This window comes from Oncorhynchus gorbuscha, linkage group LG20, assembly GCF_021184085.1.
Source record: "Oncorhynchus gorbuscha isolate QuinsamMale2020 ecotype Even-year linkage group LG20, OgorEven_v1.0, whole genome shotgun sequence".
Classification (NCBI taxonomy): domain Eukaryota; kingdom Metazoa; phylum Chordata; class Actinopteri; order Salmoniformes; family Salmonidae; genus Oncorhynchus; species Oncorhynchus gorbuscha.
Window position 1 is genome coordinate 9,336,396 of NC_060192.1, and position 22,728 is coordinate 9,359,123.

The 22,728-nt window shown below is 43.4% G+C and overlaps 1 protein-coding gene across 2 annotated transcripts in view; it reads left to right on the top strand.

Annotated features, from left to right (window-relative positions):
• The first annotated feature begins 3,674 nt into the window (after positions 1-3,674).
• The window catches only part of ttc33 (tetratricopeptide repeat domain 33), a 56,544-nt gene continuing 37,490 nt past the window's right edge, over positions 3,675-22,728 (top strand). For both annotated transcript variants that reach the window (XM_046316904.1, XM_046316903.1), the window contains exon 1: positions 3,675-4,269. In XM_046316904.1, coding sequence (XP_046172860.1) covers positions 4,043-4,269 — 227 coding nt within the window. In that variant the 5' untranslated portion in view covers positions 3,675-4,042. The remainder of the gene's footprint in view (positions 4,270-22,728) is intronic.

Genomic DNA, 22,728 nt, shown 5'->3' on the forward strand with positions numbered 1-22,728 from the left:
CGGGTGCTGTGGGTGTCCTGGAGGGCAGGCAATGTGCCACCGGTGATGTGTTGGGCAGACTGCACCACCCTCTGGAGAGCCCTGTGGTTTCGGGCAGTGTAGATGCCGTACCAAGCGGTGAGACATCAAGACAGGATGCTCTCAATTGTGCATATGTAAAAGTTTGTGAGGGTCTTAGGGGCCAAGACAAATTTCTTCAGCCTACTGAGGTTGAAGAGGTACTGTTGCACCTTCCTCCGCACACTGTCTGTGTGGGTGGACCATTTCAGATTGTCAGTGATGTGTATGCCGAGGAATTTCAAGCTTTCCACCTTCTCCACTGTGGTCCAATCGAGGTGGATAGAGGCATGCTCCCTCTGCTGTTTCCTGAAGTCCATGATTAGCTCTTTCGTTTTGTTGAGGGAGAGGTCATTTTCCTGTCACCACTCCGCCAGGGCCCTCACCTCCTAACTGTAGGCTTTCTGGTTATTGTTCAGTAATCAGGTCTGCTACTGTTGTGTCGTCTGCAAACTTGAAGATTGAGTTGGAGGTGTGTGTGGCCACAGAGTCATGGGTGAACAGGGAATACAGGAGGGGGCTGAGCACACACCCTTGTGTTGAGGAACAGAAAAGTGGAGGTGTTTGTTTCCTACTTTTACCACCTGGGGGCGGCCAGTCAGGAAGTCCAGAACCCCGTTGCACTGGGCGGGGTTCAGAACAAGAGCCCTAATGATGAGCTTGAAGGGTACTATAGTGTTGAAGGCTGAGCTATAGTCAATGAACAGCATTCTTACGTAGGTATTCCTCTTGTGGGAATGGGCAGTGTTCAGGGTGATGGCGATTGCATCGTCTGTGGATCTATTGGGGCGGTATGCAAATTGAAGTGGGTCTAGGGTGTCAGGTAAGGTAGAGGTGATATGAACCTTAATTAGTCTCTCAAAGCACTCCATGATGACAGAAGTGAGTGCTATGGAGCGATAGTCATTTAGTTCAGTTACCTTTGCTTTCTTAGGTACAAGAACAATGGTGGACATCTTGAAGCAAGTGGAGACAGCAGACTGGGATAGGAAGAGATTGAATATGTCCGTAAATACTCCAGCCAACTGGTCTGAGCATGCTATGAGGACGCAGTTAGGGATGCCGTCTGGGCCGGCAACATTGAGAGGGTTAACACGCCTAAATGTCTTACTCTTGTCAGCCACGGAGAATGAGAGCCCACTGTCCTTGGTAGCGAGCAGTGTCGGTAACACTGTCTTATCCTCAAAGCGGGCGAAGAAGGTGTTTAGCTTGTCCGGAAGCAAGATGCTGGTGTCCGCAACGTGGCTGGTTTTCCCTCTGTAGTCCATGATTGTCTGTAGACCCTGCCACATACGTCTTGTGTCTGAACTGTTGAATTGCGACTCCACTTTGTCTCTGTATTGACATTTTGCCTGTTCGATTACCTTACAGAGGGAATAATTACGCTGTTTTATTCGACCATATTCCCAGTCACCTTGCCATGGCTAAATGCGATGGTGCTGCCATCTATCCCTGGTTTCTGGTTTGGGTAAGTTTTAATAGTCACAGTGGGAACAACATCCCCTATACACTTCCCTGTGATCTCAGTCACCGTGTCCGTGTATATGTCAATGTTATTCTCAGAGGCTACCAAGAACGTATCCCAGTCTGCGTGATCAAAACAATCTTGAAGCATGGATTTCGATTGGTCAGACCAGAGTTGAATAGACCTTAGCATGGGTACTTCCTCTTTGAGTTTCTGGCAATAGGAAGGGAGAAGCAAAATGGAGTTGTGATCTGATTTGCCGAAGGGAGGTCGGGGGCGGGCCTTGTAGGCATTTAGAAAGGGGAAGTAGCAGGGATCGAGTGTTTTACCAGAGCAAGTACTACAGTCAATGTGTTGATAGAACTTCGGTAGCGTTTTCCTCAAATTTGCTTTGTTAAAATCCCTAGCTACAATAAATGCGGCCTCAGGATATGTGGTTTCCAGTTTGCATAAAGTCCAGTCTAGTTCATTGAGGGCCGTCATGGTATTGACTTGAGGAGGAATATACAAGGCTTTGACTATAACTGAAGAGAATTCTCTTGGGAGGAAGCATTTGATTGTGAGGTATTCTAGGTTGGGTAAACAAGGTCGGGTGAACAAAAGAACTTTAGTTTCTGTATGTTATCACAATCACACCATGAGTTGTTAATCATGAAACATATACCACGCCCTTCTTCTTCCTGGAGAGTTCTTTATTCCTGTCTGCGCAATGTACGGAGAACCCAGCTGGCTGTATGGATGGGGACAGTATATCCCGAGAGAGCCATGATTCTGTGAAATATAGTATTTTACAGTCCCTGATGTCTCTCTGAAAGGAGACATTAAAGCTCATCTACTTTAATGTCCAGAGACTGAACATTAGCGAGTAATATACTCGGAAGCGGTGGATGGCGTGCACGCCTCCTGAGTCGGACTAGAAGTCCATTCCAAATACATCTTCTAAATTGGCGGCATCTTGGAGCAGCCTCTATGATAAGTTAAATTGCCCTGGGGGTATACACAAAGGATCCAATACGGGACAATCGTATTCCTGGTTGTAATGCTGGTGATTTACCGTCACTCTGATATCCAAAAGTTTTTTCTGGCTGTATGTAATAACACCCCCAAAAATTCTGGGCTAATTATGTAAGAAATAACACACTAGCTTATGAGCTAGAAGCAGAGCTGCCATGTCTGTCGGTGCCATCTTGCTATATTTACCACCCAGACTATTTGCATTGACCCCCCCCCCCACCCCGTATATGCATAGTAACTTTACCTCTACCTACATGTACATATTACCTTGACTAACCTGTACCCCTGTATATAGCCTCATTATTGTTATTCGTTTATTTAGTAAATGTTATCTTAACTCTATCCTCTTAATTGTTAGTTAAGGGCTTGTAATTAAGCATGTCATGGTAAGGTCTCCTGCAGACTCCTCCGGTTCTGTCCACCAGTGTCAACATCGCGGAGAACGACCTTATCCAGTCTGGTGCAAGTGTAGCACATGGGGATGAGTGAAACTTACTCCTCAGCCTGAAGAGTCCCCACTTGTGCCAGTGAATAGCTGAAGTGGCCATTTTTATATTTTTTTGCATTTAATTTGAGCATGTTTTGAATCTTAAATGTAACCACAATACAGGTTCACTTTCATAGTCACTTTACATATATAGGTTTATCATCACATGTCATAGAATTAAAATCAAATATTTTTTTATATGTCACATACACATATTCAGCAGATGTTATTGTGTTTGTAGAGAAATGCTTGTTGGCGCTAGAAGCAGAGCTGCTATATCTGTTGGCGCCATCTTTCAACCACAAATGCAGGGGTTTAGCTGTTCAACTTCAGTACTTGTCAATGAATCACTGATTGACTTTGAACTCAGAAGTAAGACAACAGGGGCAAAGATGGATGTTCTTGAACATGTTCATGTGGGAATATTGAAAACATGTGGCAACAACGACTCTGTTACAATGTAACTACAATCAGCTGTCAGCACATTTTCCTGATAATTACACGTGAGCTGACAAGAGGAAGACTGACCCACACAGATAGCTGGAGACTTTTCAAAATAGTTGTGCTGTTCCTTTCGTGCACCAACAAATTACTTCAAAATATCTGTACTGTCTCTTTAAATATTGTGGTTAAATAAACAGGAGCTTCCGGTTTAAATAGAAAGCAGCACAGCATCGGTAACCGCGTTTTGTGAGTGTTGAAAACTCAATATATCCGGCCACATATTAAACCAAAAGCAATTGATGAAGAATGAATAACAGTTGAGGTTAACGGTTAAACGTTAGCTATATGCCACCTAGTTACTATCTAGCAAACATTCAAACATTAGCTTGCTAGTTAGCCATAGTAACTCACTTTCCACGCTAGCCAATTCAATGTGAACAAACCTGCCTTTTTGACATTCCAAACACCAGGTTAGAAGTCTCAAGTGTCTGTCAGCAGTAGCGAGCTATTTGCAAGCAGAGAGGTTTCACAATTCTACAGTAACGTTACAGATAATTGACTCATTTCTGTAAAATATGGCTTCGTTCGGCTGGAAAAGGAAAGTGGGCGAGCGGGTGTCCAAGGCAGCGGTGCAGCAGTTTGAAGCCGCAGCGGAGAAGCCGGAGGAAGATGGAGTAGGCAAAGAGGACGAGGTGGACTGGCTTTATGCTATCAAGCGGCGCCGGGAGGTCCTGCTGGAGGACTGCGCTGCCAAAAGCAAGAGACTAAAGGAGGAAGGGGTGGTGCTGGCACAAGAGGGCAGGTGAGGGTGACAGCCTTGTTCATGGTCCTGATGTTCTTACATTTTGGCAGGAGTGCAAACTCAGGCTAGGTAGCTATAAGAGCAAACTTTGTGGCAATGTCAAATTGAATACAGTTGTCTGTCACCCTTGGGCTGCATGTCATCCTAACTGTACAACAAAACAGAGGGAGGGACCATATAATAGGACCCAGAGAGGGATGGACAGATTGTGTGTGTGTGTCCAGGAAATGTTCCATGTGGCCCGGCCATTTACTAATCCGTTTTTTTGACACGCTCACGCCCAGATGCTTCGCAGTATTCCTCAGCATGCAGACCACACACACAGTCACTCAGACTCCACTGATATCCCCTATGGCTGTGTACCATTTTGGAACCGCCACAAAATGCTGGTGCCAGGGCCTGTGGAAAATGTCTCTCTGCCTTCAAGTTAAGTTGTATTGTCACGTGCAGTGAAATGCTCTTCTTGCAAGCTCTTTCCCAACAATGCAGTAATCAATATCTGTAGTACTATTTAAAAAAGTAGGAACAAAAACACATGAGAAATAGAAATAAGAAGAACATGAGTAAGTAAGCTATATACAGGGTCAGTGCCAATACCATATTTACAATGTGCAAGGATACTAGAGTGGTAGGGCTGTTGCGGTGACCATATTACTGCAACTCCGGCAGCCATTAGTCATGACTACAGTCAAATTCCACAGAGTCACGGTAATCTCCTTTTATGCGCTCTGGACATGTGTGTTGGTAGTACCCATCTCGCTAACAAGCATCAGGACACTAATGGCCTGCTCCTCAGTGCTCTATTGTCCCTCTATCCACTCTTACATCATTGCAAATGCAATCTAAAATCGTATCATGCTTTGAAAACTCAACCATTAGGCTACATTTTTTTTTTACATCACTGTGGTGATCAATTTGAAGAAAGAAGTTAAACAACAGGTTGAAACTGAGTGGGAAACATAGTTGTTGTGGATGTTGTCATGAAGCCAAACACAACGAAATGGACAGTGCTTTCTAAGGGGACTATTAATTCAAAGCATTTAAGACATTGCATGTAGAACACCTATACACTTATGCATACAGGTCTAAAGAAACATATGATGTTTCATATATGTTTTAATTTGTAAGACATTAAAGTTTATCATTCACAACTAAATTTGCCAAATAATTATAAATCTACCATATAGGACCTGTTTGAAATGATCACTTTTGCGCTCCACATAGCCTCTTCATATATGCGCACTCGCTCTGAAATGGGAAAAAAAATCCTTTCTATTTTATTCAGCTAAGTTCAATGATATTAATACATAAAATCATGTAATATAAAATAATGACATGGGACTTATAAGCACATCTTATCAGCTAAATTAACTAGCCTACAGCCTATGGCATGGCACATAGCCAGATAACATACAGTAGAGGCCAAAAGGCTGGATTAGAATTGGCAGCGCCACTGAGGACTTCCACCATTTTATTGTAGTCAACTGCCTTGATGACAGCTTTGCACACTCTTGGCATTCTCTCAACCAGCTTCAGCTGGAATGCTTTCTCAACCGTCTTGAAGGACTTCCCACATATGCTGAGCGGTCCTACTCATCCCAAACCATCTCAATTGGGTTGAGGTCGGGTGATTGTGGGGGCCAGGTCATCTGATGCAGCACTCCATCACTCTCCTTATTGGTCAAATAGCCCATACACAGTTTGGAGGTGTGTTGGGTTATTGTCCTGTTAAAAAACAAATGATGGGATGTTGTATTGCTGCAAAATTCTTTAGTAGCCATTCTGGTTAAGTGTGCCTTGAATTCTAAATAAATCACAGACCGTGTCACCAGCAAAGCACCATCACACCACCACCTCCATGCTTCACGGTGGGAACCACACATGCAGAGATTATCTATTCACCTACTCGTCTCACACTCGTCTCTGCGTCTCACACAGACACGGTGGTTGGAACCAAAAATCTCAATTTTGAACTCATCAGACCAAAAGACCAGTGGAAATCTGTCCAATGTCCATTGTTTGTGTTTCTTGGCCCAAGCAAGTCTCTTCTTCTTATTGGTGTCCTTTAGTAGCGGGTTCTTTGCAGCAATTCGACCATGAAGGCTTGATTCGCGCAGTCTCCTCTGAACAGTTGAAGTTGAGATGTGTCTGTTACTTGAACTCTGTGAATCATTTATTTGGGCTACAATTTCTGAGGCTGGTAACCTCAGATCAATGTATCCTCTGCAGCAGAGTTAACTCTAGCAGTCCTCATAAGAGCCATTTTCATCATAGCGCGTAATGGTTTTTGCGACTGCACTTGAAGAAACTTTCAAAGTTAGATATTTTCCGTATTGACTGACCATCATGTCTTAAAGTTATGGCTTCAATGTATGGGTTCAATGTCATACAACACTCCTTCCGTGGCCTCCAACTTCTTTTAAATGCCAGTAAAACTAACTGCATGCTCTTCAACCGATCACTGCCACACCGACCCGCCCGACTAGCATCACTGTGTCTCACTGAAGTTCGAGATATATCTCCCTCACTAACTTTAAACATCAGCCGTCAGATCAGCTTACCGATTGCTGCAGCTGTAAACAGCCCATCTGTAAATAGCCCATCCAACCAACTACCTACCTCATCCCCGTATTTGTTTTTGTTTTTCTGCTCTTTTGCACACCATATTTCTACTTGTGCAGATGAGGATGTGCATCTACCACTCCAGTGTTAATTGCTAAATTGTAATTACTTCGCCACTATGGCCTTTTTATTTCCTTACCTTCTTACTTCATTTTCACACACTGTATACAGATTTTTCTATTGTTTTATTGACTGTACGTTTGTTTATCTCATGTGTAACTCTGTTGTTTTGTCACACTGCTTTGCTTTATCTTGGCCAGGTCGCAGTTGTAAATTAGAACTTGTTCTCAGCTGGCCTACCTGGTTAAATAAAGGTGAAATAAAAAAATGATGGACTGTCCTTTCTCTTTGCTTATTTGAGCTGATCTTGTCATAATATGGACTTGGTCTTTTACCAAATAGGGCCATCTTCCGTATACCACCCCTACCTTGAAATGGATTTATGTTGACTGCCTCATGAAGCTGGTTGAGTGAATGCCAAGAGTGCAAAACTGTCACAAAGGCAAAGGGTGCCTACTTTGAAGAATCTCAAATTTAAAATATATCTTGATTTGTTTTAACACTTTTTTGGGGGGTTACTACATGATTCCAATGTGTTATTTCATAGTTTTGTGGTATACACTATTATTCTACAATGTAGAAAATAGTAAAAATAAAGAAAAACCCTTGAATGAGTAGGTGTCCAAACTTTTGACTGGTCCTATATATTTCGATAGACCAAAGTATCAGCTGTCATAACATAAATAAAAACACCTCCTAATTATACTTTTTCTCTCATAAAATGCAACTTTCTGGACTTATGTAAACTCCGTCAGACACCATAAAAGGCATTTCATTTTTACAATTATTGTCCAACAAGTGTTTAAAGACCTTGATTAATTCTAGCATCAACACAAATCTCCATATTTATTGTTTGTTTTGTTTTATAGCACTTGTATGTGCCAGGGATCGTCTAAGACCAGTCACCCAGACAGGTGATGAAACTGAGGAGTATTTCTGTCTGTAATAAAACACCTTTGTGGGGGGAAACTCATTCTGATTGGCTGGGCCTTGCTCCCCATGGCTGTGCCCCTGCCCATTCATGTGAAATCCATAGATTAGGGCCTAATGAATGAATTTCAATTGATTATCCTTATATGATCTGTAACTCAGTAAAATTGTTAATTGTTACATGTTGTGTTTTATATATTTTTTTTTTCAGTAAAATTTGATCCCCTTCTGTTTACATTACAGGATTTTACTCAGAATTAACATTTACATTACATTTACATTACATTTAAGTCATTTAGCAGACGCTCTTATCCAGAGCGACTTACAAATTGGTGCATTCACCTTATGACATCCAGTGGAACAGTCACTTTACAATAGTGCATCTAAATCTTAAGGGGGGGGGGTGAGAGGGATTACTTATCCTATCCTAGGTATTCCTTAAAGAGGTGGGGTTTCAGGTGTCTCCGGAAGGGAGCTGTACTTCCTCAGTGGTAGGGAGGCGAGCAGGCCAGAGGTGGATGAACGCAGTGCCCTTGTTTGGGTGTAGGGCCTGATCAGAGCCTGGAGGTACTGAGGTGCCGTTCCCCTCACAGCTCCGTAGGCAAGCACCATGGTCTTGTAGCGGATGCGAGCTTCAACTGGAAGCCAGTGGAGAGAACGGAGGAGCGGGGTGACGTGAGAGAACTTGGGAAGGTTGAACACCAGACGGGCTGCGGCGTTCTGGATGAGTTGAAGGGGTTTAATGGCACAGGCAGGGAGCCCAGCCAACAGCGAGTTGCAGTAATCCAGACGGGAGATGACAAGTGCCTGGATTAGGACCTGCGCCGCTTCCTGTGTGAGGCAGGGTCGTACTCTGCGGATGTTGTAGAGCATGAACCTACAGGAACCTACGGGCCACCGCCTTGATGTTGGTTGAGAACGACAGGGTGTTGTCCAGGATCACGCCAAGGTTCTTGGCGCTCTGGGAGGAGGACACAATGGAGTTGTCAACCGTGATGGCGAGATCATGGAACGGGCAGTCCTTCCCCGGGAGGAAGAGCAGCTCCGTCTTGCCGAGGTTCAGCTTGAGGTGGTGATCCGTCATCCACACTGATATGTCTGCCAGACATGCAGAGATGCGATTCGCCACCTGGTCATCAGAAGGGGGAAAGGAGAAGATTAATTGTGTGTCGTCTGCATAGCAATGATAGGAGAGACCATGTGAGGTTATGACAGAGCCAAGTGACTTGGTGTATAGCGAGAATAGGAGAGGGCCAAGAACAGAGCCCTGGGGGACACCAGTGGTGAGAGCGCGTGGTGAGGAGACAGATTCTCAACACGCCACCTGGTAGGAGCGACCTGTCAGGTAGGACGCAATCCAAGCGTGGGCCGCGCCGGAGATGCCCAACTCGGAGAGGGTGGAGAGGAGGATCTGATGGTTCACAGTATCGAAGGCAGCCGATAGATCTAGAAGGATGAGAGCAGAGGAGAGAGAGTTAGCTTTAGCAGTGCGGAGCGCCTCCGTGATACAGAGGAGAGCAGTCTCAGTTGAATGACTAGTCTTGAAACCTGACTGATTTGGATCAAGAAGGTCATTCAGAGAGAGATAGCGGGAGAGCTGGCCAAGGACGGCACGTTCAAGAGTTTTGGAGAGAAAAGAAAGAAGGGATACTGGTCTGTAATTGTTGACATCGGAGGGATCGAGTGTAGGTTTTTTCAGAAGGGGTGCAACTCTCGCTCTCTTGAAGACGGAAGGGACGTAGCCAGCGGTCAGGGATGAGTTGATGAGCGAGGTGAGGTAAGGGAGAAGGTCTCCGGAAATGGTCTGGAGAAGAGAGGAGGGGATAGGGAGAAAGAGGTCAGAGCACAGGGTAGGGCAGTGTGAGCAGAACCAGCGGTGTCGTTTGACTTAGCAAACGAGGATCGGATGTCGTCGACCTTCTTTTCAAAATGGTTGACGAAGTCATCTGCAGAGAGGGAGGAGGGGGGGAGGGGAGGAGGATTCAGGAGGAAGGAGAAGGTGGCAAAGAGCTTCCTAGGGTTAGAGGCAGATGCTTGGAATTTAGCGTGGTAGAAAGTGGCTTTAGCAGCAGAGACAGAGGAGGAGAATGTAGAGAGGAGGGAGTGAAAGGATGCCAGGTCCGCAGGGAGGCGAGTTTTCCTCCATTTCCGCTCGGCTGCCCGGAGCCCTGTTCTGTGAGCTCGCAATGAGTCATCGAGCCACGGAGCGGGAGGGGAGGACCGAGCCGGCCTGGAGGATATGGGACATAGAGAGTCAAAGGATGCAGAGAGGGAGGAGAGGAGGGTTGAGGAGGCAGAATCAGGAGATAGGTTGGAGAAGGTTTGAGCAGAGGGAAGAGATGATAGGATGGAAGAGGAGAGAGTAGCGGGGGAGAGAGAGCGAAGGTTGGGACGGCACGATACCATCCGAGTAGGGGCAGTGTGGGAGGTGTTGGATGAGAGCGAGAGGGAAAAGGATACAAGGTAGTGGTCGGAGACTTGGAGGGGATTTGCAATGAGGTTAGTGGAAGAACAGCATCTAGTAAAGATGAGGTCGAGCGTATTGCCTGCCTTGTGAGTAAGGGGGGAAGGTGAGAGGGTGAGGTCAAAAGAGGAGAGGAGTGGAAAGAAGGAGGCAGAGAGGAAAGAGTCAAAGGTAGACGTGGGGAGGTTAAAGTCGCCCAGAACTGTGAGAGGTGAGCCGTCCTCAGGAAAGGAGCTTATCAAGGCATCAAGCTCATTGATGAACTCTCCGAGGGAACCTGGAGGGCGATAAATGATAAGGATGTTAAGCTTGAAAGGGCTGGTAACTGTGACAGCATGGAATTCAAAGGAGGCGATAGACAGATGGGTAAGGGGAGAAAGAGAGAATGACCACTTGGGAGAGATGAGGATCCCGGTGCCACCACCCCGCTGACCAGAAGCTCTCGGGGTGTGCGAGAACACGTGGGCGGACGAAGAGAGAGCAGTAGGAGTAGCAGTGTTGTCTGTGGTGATCCATGTTTCCGTCAGTGCCAAGAAGTCGAGGGACTGGAGGGAGGCATAGGCTGAGATGAACTCTGCCTTGTTGACCGCAGATTGGCAGTTCCAGAGGCTACCGGAGACCTGGAACTCCACGTGGGTCGTGCGCGCTGGGACCACCAGAGTAGGGTGGCCGCGGCCACGCGGTGTGGAGCGTTTGTATGGTCTGTGCAGAGAGGAGAGAACAGGGATAAACAGACACATAGTTGACAGGCTACAGAAGAAGCTACGCTAATGCAAAGGAGATTGGAATGACAAGTGGACTACACGTCTCGAATGTTCAGAAAGTTAATCTACGTAGCAAGAATCTTATTGACTAAAATGATTAAAATGATACAGTACTGCTGAAGTAGGCTAGCTGGCAGCTTCAATGCTGGCCTTCTGGAAGTCGATTCTGGAAGTAATCAATTCTAATAAATATACAGTGAGTGTACAAAACAATAGGAACACCTGCTCTTTCCATGACTAAAGCCCTATTCTCATGGTACTAGTATTACTATAGAACGTTGATTATGCAATTATTACCCCAGCATGTCTGTTTTTCCAGTGGATGATTCGTAGGGGATTTGTTTTACCAAACTGCCCCTGGAATGAAAAAAATGTTTCCTCATTCACAATTGACCGTTATGACGGAAGCCTGGAGGCTCTTCTAGGTGTGAAGATATTTAAAATGTCTAAGGATAGGCTGATATTGACCTGATGACCTTCAGTTTGGAGAAAGTCAAAATAATAGTGTTTATCAATAAGAACCATGAACTGTAACCTATGCAGACATTTAATTACCTGACGGATTTGAAAATTCATAAATTAATTGGCACAATATCATCCATTTCATCTTTCAAAGGAGAAGTATGGCATGAGGAAAGTTGATATAACCAAACGGATGATTCATCTGTAGGCTGCGTGCATAGCACGTTGTTTTAAGCGTCTATTTGTTCCCATGTCCTTACCCAATCTGGGTGCAGCGCCTGTGAAACTGTAATATCCCTCAAAACACAGGGATGACTATTCGCATGGGATAAGCATTATCAGAGGACCTTGGAGTTTGCCGGGCTGACCAGATTAATCCAGGTGATATCTATGGTCCTTTAGGATTGCGTTGTCAAATGCGGCCAGAAGAGGGAGCCATTGAATTGGGAAGGCTCTATCAGCTAGGCTACTTTGTAGTGCAGCATTTCCCAAACATAGAACCAACTGGTACACAGCTCAAACACTCGTGCATATGCCACATGAGGTCTCTTCACAGTCCCCAAGTCCAGAACAGACTATGGGAGGCACACAGTAGTACATGGAATTCTATTCCACATCAAGTAACTGACGCAAGCAGTAACATTTGATTTGAAAAAACACCTTATGGAACAGCGGGGACTGTGAAGCAACACAAACATTGGCGCACACACACACACGGTAACATACGCACTATACATACACATGGATTTAGTACTGTAGTGGTGGAGTAGGGGCCTGAGGGCACACAGTGTGTTGTGAATCTGTGAATGTATTGTAATGTTTTAAAATTTTATAAACTGCCTTAATTTTGCTGGATCCCAGGAAGAGTAGCTGCTGCTTTGGCAGCGCTAATAGAGAGCCAGATTTGTATTTATTTTGTTTCCCTATCTTTTGAACCGTTTAATCTACACAATAATATATATGGCGGATATATATATGTCTTATGTTTCCCTCTACAAGCCACGTATGATTCTTTAGAAAAGAGTGGACAAGACTAAATTGGACTGGGGGAAAAAATAACTTCACCAATGATGATACCTTTCTGATGCATTTCAATGTTTGATTACTTCTAATGAGCACCGGGGGAGCTGGAGCTAATGGTGTTATGTCTGTCTGCTGTTGACTGCCCAACGTGGAGCAGAAGATTATCAGCCCTGTTTTCTCTGCTCGGTGGCAGGCAGATGTACTAGTCAGTGCATTATATTTCTCATTTGTTGTGGTTATTCCCTATCAATTCTCAAAAAAGCATATTTGCAGACCTTCTGAATATTCCAGTAAAACTATAACAAAGAAAATTATGAAATGACTCTAGGGGAATATAATGTTCATCATATATGTAGGCTACAGATGAATCTCAACTGTAAAGAATGATGTGAAAAAGTTCCTAGATGAGATAATGAGATGACTCGAGTTTTACTTCCTATTTTTTTCCCAACAGCAGTCTATACTTCCTTCAGATTGAAAGACTGTCAAAAGTACTGTCAGACTGATTTGTAATAGGCTGTCAAGTAAACATTGGAGTAAACTGTTGAACCAGAAGCTATTCTTCCTGGGGTACACACAAAACATAGAACATGACAAAATACAGAACACTAATGGACAAGAACACCAACACAAATTTTAACTAAGAACACTACGAGTAAAGAACAAGATTACTAAAGTCAAGTTGAGGTGAGTTTCCAAAGGTGACACACATCTGTGATTATATTTTTTTTAAAGAATAGAAAATAAATAAATAAATAATACTAATCTCAAACATTCAAATGCTTTGTCAAGTAGACACTGATTGCGTGTCTTGTGGGGTAAGTCTGGGTTTGTGAGCTGTGTGTTAACTGACTGAACAGACGATTCGGTTCTTTCAGCATGTCCATACTTCTTACAAAGACAAGCAGTGATGCACTCACCAATTAAATGGTTGAGGTAAGCCCTTTTGTCTGTAATCCCTTTGCCCTTTGGGACAGGTGTTTATGAGTGGGATATTAATCCCACCTAGGGACACTTAACCGATTTTACTGTCAATAGTGGCAATGACGTCTTTTCTGACCCCTTGAAGGAAGTAATTTAACGCTAGTAATGCATTATTTGAAACCAGGATATTTGATAAGGTATAAACCAATTAACTATGCCTCTCGAGTGGCGCAGCGCTCTATGGCGCTGCATCAGAGTGTTGAGGTCACAGCCGGCCATGACCAGGAGTCCTATAGGGCGGTGCACAATTGGCCCAGCGTCATCTGGGTTTGGCCAGGGGCTTTCCTTGGCTCATTGCGCTCTAGCGACTCCTTGTGGTGGGCCGGCCGCCTGCAAGCTAACCATGGTCATCAGTTGACTGGTGTTTCCTCCGACACATTGGTGCAGATGGCTTCCGAGTTAAGCAAGCAAGTGTTAAGAAGCAGCGCGGCTTGGAGGGGTCATGCTTCAGAGGACGCTTGACTCGACCTTCGCCTCTCCCGAGACCGATGGGGAGTTGCAGCAATGAGACAAGATCGCTATTGGATATAACGAAAATGGATTAAAAAAAACTTTCTGCTCATTACACTGAGTGTACAAAACATTAGGAACGCCATGATAGACTGACCAGGCCTTATTGATGTCTCTTCTTAAATCCACTTCAATCAAGTGTAGATGAAGAGTAGACAGGTTAAATATGTATTTTTAAGTCTTGAGACATGGATTGTGTTTTTGTGCCAATCAGAGGGTGAATGGGCAAGACAAAGATTTACGTGTCTTTGAACGGGATATAGTAGGTTCCAGGGGCACCGGTTTGAGTGTGTCAAGAACTGCAAAGCTGCCGGGGTTTTCACGCTCAACAGTTTCCCATGTGTATCAAGAATGGTCCACCACCCAAAGGACATCCAAGCCAATTTGACAACTGTGGGAAGCATTGTCAATATGGGCCGTCATCCCATGGAACACGTTCAACACCTTGTAGATGCCATGCCCCAACAAGGGCAAAAGGGGATGCAATTCAATATTAGGAAGCTGTTCGTAAATGTTTTGTACACAAAGTGTATTTTGAGTTTTTGAAGGTTGTTAGTAGCCTAATCCATAATATTCGTTTATATATTGAAGACTCTTCATATCAACAATCCAGTCCTGCCCAAGGCCCAGCTACTCAGTCATATTAAACTCTCCAACCCTCCCTTCTCTCTCTCTCGTCTTTCATCAAGACATTCATAATATTTTTATCCCTACCAGGAGAATGAATATGATCAATCATTCTTTGTCATTAACCACAAGTGTTTAGCTTGAAGGAGATAACAGTCATGTGTCCCAACTGGCAACATATTCCCTATATAGTGCACTACTTTTGACCAGGGCCCATAGGGTGCCATCTGGGATGCAGACACACAGTAATTACCTACCTGCCATGTCAGCGTGATCGTTCGTTTCTCTGTTCCACATTTGTCCTTAGGTGGGATGATGCTATTGAATAATGCAGCTTTTCCCAAAGTTGTTTGACTGAATTTTAATAAGAAATTGAAAAGATGTTGGTATATGCCATGCTGAGTCAGCGCTATAATCAACCTCCGTCATCTTGTGTTCATCTGGTGAAGGACAGCATACATAATTACCCTGTATTGTAGTCATGCAGCCATATGTACGTCATGTTTTTGTGCATTAAAAATGTTTAATGAGGGGCAATTCTAGGGTAACGGTATTATGCTGAGATGTTTTTCACTTTAAAATGTATGCCAAAAAAGACCAATGATTTCAAAGTTAAAGGCCCTGTGCAGCCATTTTATATCAATATCGAATCATTTCTGGAATTTTGCTTGGACTGTCTGGAAGTAGTCTGAGTGAGGAGGGGGAAAGTAGCTGTTATTGGCAGAGGTTTGGAACCCTCTTTTATTGGCTTATTTACTCATTTACCGCAAGGTGTTGTCACCATGGAAATTTTAAACGCACATTTCTTTAGTGTGTTTCATCAGCTGTTGTACAATATGATATAAAACACAGGCAGTGTTTCCCCTAAGATGTTTTTCAGCAGCGGTGGCAAAGTTTGCCAGAGGTTTCAAAGCTAATTCCCTGCAATTGTACACATTTTACCATGGCTTATGCCTTTTTCTTATGCTATCTGAGTGACTCAAACATGATCAATTATCAACAAAATCAATGACATTTTTGGAAGTTCAGATTCTCCATGAGTGTCTTGTAGTGATTGTTTGTTCTCAAAAATGATCTTATTGAAAAATATTTTTCTCCATGAACTTTTCTATATACTTTATCTGGTTTTAGTCATTTACGTTTACACTGAAAACGTTTTCAGTGGCGTCCACAATTTAGCAGTGGCGCAAATGGAGATAGGGGAGACTGAGAGGAAAGAACAGAATTTTGACTGCACTGGGCATTTAACAAACCATACAACTCTATTCAGAATGACTATTTTGAACAATTTTTAAATAGTAATTAAAAATTTTTTTTTTTTTTTTACTGTAAACTGCAGATGCTAAGTTTGGTAACAGGATTACAGTAAAGCTCCCCTCCGTTGTATTCTGTTACCAAACTTTATCTGCACAGTTCTTCCTGTAAATGTGTTTTTTTTTGTAAAATCTGCATAATTCTGTTACCATGGAATTACTCGTCATTTTATATTGTTTTTGATGACATCATGAAGACCAATTTGGCTCACTCACTAGCCATTACTATCACTAAAATTAAATAGGGGAAAAGATTCCCAATAATCAGTTGAATCAATCGAGATATGTTCAGCTGAAATATAATTATCAAGCTAAAAGTGGGAGTTTCTCGTGGAACAAACTACGCAGTGATGTGAACATGCATCACACACTCACATGAACACAAACATTATGCTAGATATGGAATATCATCATGTCATTATCCTTGCACAGTATGTGACCTTTGCAACTGACCTTTCAGCCAATGAATACCCAAACCCCAGACATTAGATCCTGTTGCTCACCCTACATTACCAGATGCATGTTGCCAGTGGTGACCAAGTGTAATTAGGTTAGTGAGAGAAGTAACTAGATTCTGCTGAGGAAATTGTCTCTCTGGAACAGTATGGCTGTCCAGGCGGTTTTAGGGCTGTGTGGTGTTCATTAGGGCAAGTATGAAACAATTTTAAAAACGTTTTGCAATGGAAATGGGAATTCATGTTTCTCATTCAACCAGTAAGTCCATGTAGTCCCTGTTTTTTTTCTCAATTTTCTTCTGTTTGGTGCCTAATGAACAGAACCCTGCATACTGCCGGTTGGGGAAGGGATGTTGTTTGCGGTGTTTCCCCTCCTGTAACCACATTGACCCTGATGTCAGCCTGCTTTACTGAGGGTTAGATGCCCCTGAGGCCTTTTAAAGTTTGTTATCTGGTTAGACTGGGCAGATTGCTCAGGGTTAGATACCCCTAATGTAATAAAGCATCTTCCCGTTTTCAGTGTTGGGGATGCTACTCTGAAAATACAGTTTGCCAATCTACCAATTACTTCAGACTGGAAAAAGTTAAGCTACCCTAAAGAAAAACATAGTGTACTTAACTAAAGTTACGCTGAAAAAGTAGTTCACCGCATCCAAACTACTTTTGATAAATTATCATATGTACAGTCGTGGCCAAAATTTGAGAATGACACATATTCATTTTCACAAAGTCTGCTGCCTCAGTGTCTTTATATATTTTTGTCAGATGTTACTATGGAATACTGAAGTATAATTGCAAGCATTTCATAATTGTCAAAGGCTTTTATTGACAATTACATGAAGTTGACGCGAAGAGTCAATATTTACAGTGTTGACCCTTCTGTTTCAAGACCTCTGCAATACGCCCTGGTATGCTGTCAATTAACTAATGGTGGCCGCCCGGAGTTTGTCAGAATTTGTGGGTTTTTGTTTGGCCACCCGCCTCTTGAGGATTGACCCGAAGTTCTCAATGGGATTAAGGTCTGGGGTGTTTCCTGGCCATGGACCCCCCCAAAAAATATATGTTTTGTTCCCCGGGCCACTTAGTTATCACTTTTGCTTTATGGCAAGGTGCTCCATCATGCTGGAAAATGCATTGTTCGTTCACCAAACTGTTCTTGGATGGTCGGGAGAAGTTGCTCTTGGAGGATGTGTTGGTAACATTCTTCATTCTTAGGAAAACTTGTGAGTGAGCCCACTCCCTTGGCTGAGAAGCAACCCCACACTGAATGGTCGTTGAATACTTTACTGTTGGCATGACACAGGACTGATGGTAAGCGCTCACCTTGTCTTCTCCAGACAAGCTTTTTTCCGGATGCCTCAAACAATCGGAAAGGGGATACATCAGAGAACATGACTTTACCCCAGTCCTCAGCAGTCCAGTCCCTGTACATTTTGCAGAATATCAGTCTGTCCCTGATATTTTTCCTGGAGAGAAGTGGCTTCTTTGCTTCCCTTCTTGACACCAGGCCATTCTCCAAAAGTCTTTGCCTCACTGTGCGTGCAGGTGCACTCTTACCTGCCTGCTGCCATTCCTAAGCAAGCTCTGTACTGGTGGTGCCCCGATCCCGCAGCTGAATCAACTTTAGGAGGCGGTCCTGGCGCTTGCTGGACTTTCTTGGGCACCCTGAAACCTTCTTCACAGCAATTGAACCGCTTTCCTTGAAGTTCTTGATGATGTGATAAATGGTTGATTTAGGTGCAATCTTACTGGCAGCAATATCCTAGCCTGTGAAGCCCTTTTTGTGCAAACCAATGATGACGGCACGTGTTTCCTTGCAGGTAACCATGGATGGCAGAGGAAGAACAATGATTCCAAGCACCACCCTCCTTTTGAAGCTTCCAGTCTGTTTATTCAAACTCTATCAGCATGACAGAGTGATCTCCAGCCTTGTCCTCGTCAACACTCACACCTGTGTTAACGAGAGAATCACTGACATGATGTCAGCTGGTCCTTTTGTGGCAGGGTTGAAATGCAGTGGAAATGTTTTTGGGGGATTCAGTTCATTTGCAGTTTTCTGTTCAATTGCAATGAATTGCAATTCATCTGATCACTCTTCATAACATTCTGGAGTATATGTAAATTGCCATCATACAAAATGAGGCAGCAGACTTTCAAAATTAATATTTGTGTCATTCTCAACTTTTGGCTACGACTGTACATCTGAAATGTCATAGACTGCAAATTGCAATGACAGATCACTCTGGAGTAATTTGTGAATAGATTGCTTGTGTTTAATAAGATAAATTACACAATGTTTAAAGAGAGAATTAGGCAGATCTGATGCCAAATGTTTTTTGGTCTACTTATTTTCTTTTCATAAAAATAGTGTTGTTCCAGTAGTTATCTAGACCAATACATGGCAACAAGTAATTAACTACTGAAAACACTACAAAGATTAGCATTTAGTTAAACTATCAACAAGCTGCTGCAAAATGTAGTTAAATTACTAGGTGAAATGCATGTAGTTGATTACTCTCCAACACTGCCCTTTATTAGCTAGCTACTTGTTTGCGAGGCCTTTTTACAGTTTATCTGTCTAAACTTAGCAAAGAGGGTTTTATTTCTGTCACTTGTTCTTAAAATAAAATAACTATTTTTTTATTGACACCAGACAGCATTTTTTTGTGAGGTTATTCGGCTATTATAATCTGTTGGTCTATCATTCCCACATGGGGTGGGTGGATCTGTGTGGATGGGGGGAACATCTGGGTGCGTCAGCCAGAAGAATATTTATCTGATTAAAATCCTACACACTTGTCCTATGGGCTCAACTTCCTCGTTCACATCTAAATTACTCACTCACACTTACTGATTTGGAGTAAACGTTGTACATCATGTTCTAACTTTCCAGTTACATTTTTGCAAAGAACACCCTTATGTGTCACTGACATCACGGGTTTGTGTTGTTGTTTCCTTGATGCATACAACTGTAATTGTCTGCGGCAAAGATTTTTACACCTCTCTTCACACTTGTGCCACCCCATTTTTCACCCCTTCCTCTTTCGATCTTGAACAATAGTGTCCTATTGTTCACTTCATGAGAGGTTTGAGCAAGCACTTAGTGAATTCAAGTGTATGGCGGTTGACTTCAGTGTGAACTGCTAAATTCTCATCAACAGCTTCCGATGGCTCATTTGACCCCCATCCTGTCCACTGCAAGTCTCCCACAGCGTTGTTGTAAATGAGAATGTGTTCCCTTATCAACTCGCCTGGAAAAATAAAGAAAGATGGCCTGGATAATAAAATTAAAGTAGAAAGATTTACTTCCGGCTCCATGCAATGTCACCAGTGCAGCTAGAGGTGACAACTCTAGATCACTTTTACTCCACACACAGAATTGCATTCAATGTCCTCCCTTTGACAAATCAGATCATAATTTAGCATTAACCAAACTCTGTCCTCTGGACCCCAAGGGTTGCGCATTTTGGTTTTTGCCTTGACGCTACACAGCTGATTTAAATGATCAAAGCTTGATGATTAGTTGATTATTTGAATCAGCTGTGTAGTGCGAAGGCAAAAACCAAAACGTGCACCCCTTGGGGTCCAGAGGACCGAGTTTGGGAAACCCTGCCATAATTCTATCCTCCTGCTTACATGCAAGAACTCAAACAGGAAGTACCAGTGATGCGGAGGTGGTCCGATGAAGCGGATGCAGGACTGTTTCACTAGTACAGACTGGAATATGTTCTGGGATTCATGGAGTTTCCAACATCAGTCACTGGCTTCACTTATAAGTGCGTTGACGACGTCGGATCCATAGTAATCGTACATACATACATACCCCAACCAGAAGTCATGGATTACAGGCAACATCCTCACTGAGCTAAAGGCTAGAGCAGCCTCTTTCAAGGAGTGGGCTCTGATGCTCGATGAATGTGGCAAAGCTTGAAAACTATCCCAGATTACAAAGGGAACCCCTGGCATGAGCTGCCCAGCGACACGAGCGTACCAGACAAACTAAATGCCTTCTATGCTCGCTTTGAGGCAAGCAACACTGAACCACTATGCACAAGCTGTTCTGGACAACTGTGTGGATCTCGCTCTCTGTAGCCGATCTACAAAAATTCTTTAAACAGGTTTACATTTGCAAGGCTGCGGGGCAAGACTGAATACCAGGATGTGTACTCTGAGCATGTGCTGACCAGCTGGCAAGTGTCTGTCTTAACTGACCTTTTCAACCTATTCCTGCCAGGACAACAACCTCGCCCTCAACGTCAGCAAGACAAAGGAGCTGACCATGGACTACAGGAAACGGAGGGGCGAGCATGCCCCCATCCACATCGATGGGACTGTAGTGGAGCGGGTCGAGAGCATCCAGTTCCTCTGTGTCCATATCACTAAGGAATAAACATGGTCCACACATATCCACACTGTTGTGAAGAGGGCACTGCCTCTTCCCCCTCAAAAGGATGAAAATATTTGGCATGGGCTATCAGATACTCAAAGTTTGACAGCTGCACCATTGAGAGCATCTTGACTGGCTGCATCACCCCTTGGTGCAGCAACTGAGTTGTGCGTACGGCCCAGTACATAACTGGGTCTACCATCCAGAACCTCTATACCAGGCAGTGTCAAAGGAAGGCCCAAAAATTGTCAGACTCCAGACATCCGAGCAATAGACTGTTCTCTCTGCTGCCGCATGGCAAGCGGTACCAGCGCACCAAGTTTGGAACCAACAGGAGCCTGAACAGCTTCTAGCCATAAGACTGCTAAATAGCTAATCAAATGGCTACCTGCATTGACCCTTTCTTGCGCAAACTTTCTTGCGCTGACTCTATGCGCACACACACACTGGACTCTACCCACACGCTCACACATACTTACACTGACACCCCAACACACACTCACACACATGCATACTGACGCCACACACATTCTCAGTCACCACATACACTGCTGGCTGCTACTGCTCAGTCTTATCTATTCTGTTGCCTAGTCACGTTACCCCTACCTATATGTACATAGCTAACTCAATTACCACATGATTATTGCATCTGTCAAATATGACATTTCCACAAACTGGCCTAGTTTGATTTAGCTTATTGTTTTTTTTCTTCTACAGATGACGAAACAAGTTGGTGGTCTAAGGTAGTTGGATAGCAGGTCAATGTCCGTGTTTGTCATTCTTGTCCATAACCTGAATGACTCAGTCGTATGGTGAAAGATGTTAGATAATGCTTTGTGTTCTTTGTGTGGATGCATGCTTATGGTATTAAAGTGTAACTGACAGCATTTTAGCAACATTAAATCTTAATAGAATTATGTTCATATACACCCCTAGTGTGAGGACATAGATATGGTCCTTTTTTAAAAATTCTTAGAACGTTTGGGATTTACATATAGTAAAGTGTTTGAAAATAATATAGCAATATAGAGTGGGGAAAAAGCTATGTGTTTTGACAATTATTAGACACTGCAGAAAATAAAACTCAATAAAAATATTGGTGTCATCCAGGAGTCTACGGAGATCGGTGTGCCAAAGCCAATCAGCGCTTCAGTAGGCTTTTATGCAAATAAGCCATTTGCCACCTGAATGGATTTCGGCAAATATGTAAATACCATGGGAGTCCTCTTACATTTGGGAACTTTACAGTCCTATTTATCAAGTGATGATCAAATAACTAATGCTAGCCAGAGCAAGATGAGCTAAAATCTAATGAGGGAATGTTAGATAAACCCTCTTTTTCAGCTAGTTGGCCATCAAAATTTTACTGGTAAATGATGGCTTGTCCCAACCAAACACCCAAGCTAACTGGCTACTTCCAGACACAAATGAGAGAACACCTCACTCTCACCATTTTATTTGCCCTAGCAGAGCTGGTTAGGCATGTTATCTAGAGCAATCGTGACTAACTTACTGTTATCGCCTACGTTTAACTGACACTGGTCATATGCAATGGGTGTTGCGCATTCGTAAATTAATCAGTTATTCTGTGTCTCTGGCACACTCTGACGAGTGCTCTGAAATCGAAGTGTTCAGCCAGAGTTACTTTTCGAACGAATGAGATATGCTAACTAGAAAATTTGTTAAAGTTCAGCATAGCTAGCTAGCAAAACAATTCACATTTCTTACTAGCTAACCAAATAACACCTGTATCTATAGTTGTGTATAGCCACTGAAAAATGATATTCGTTTAAAAAGTCAGTCACTCACCCACTCCTCCAATGGCATGACATTACAACTTGACAGCAATGTTTTTTTC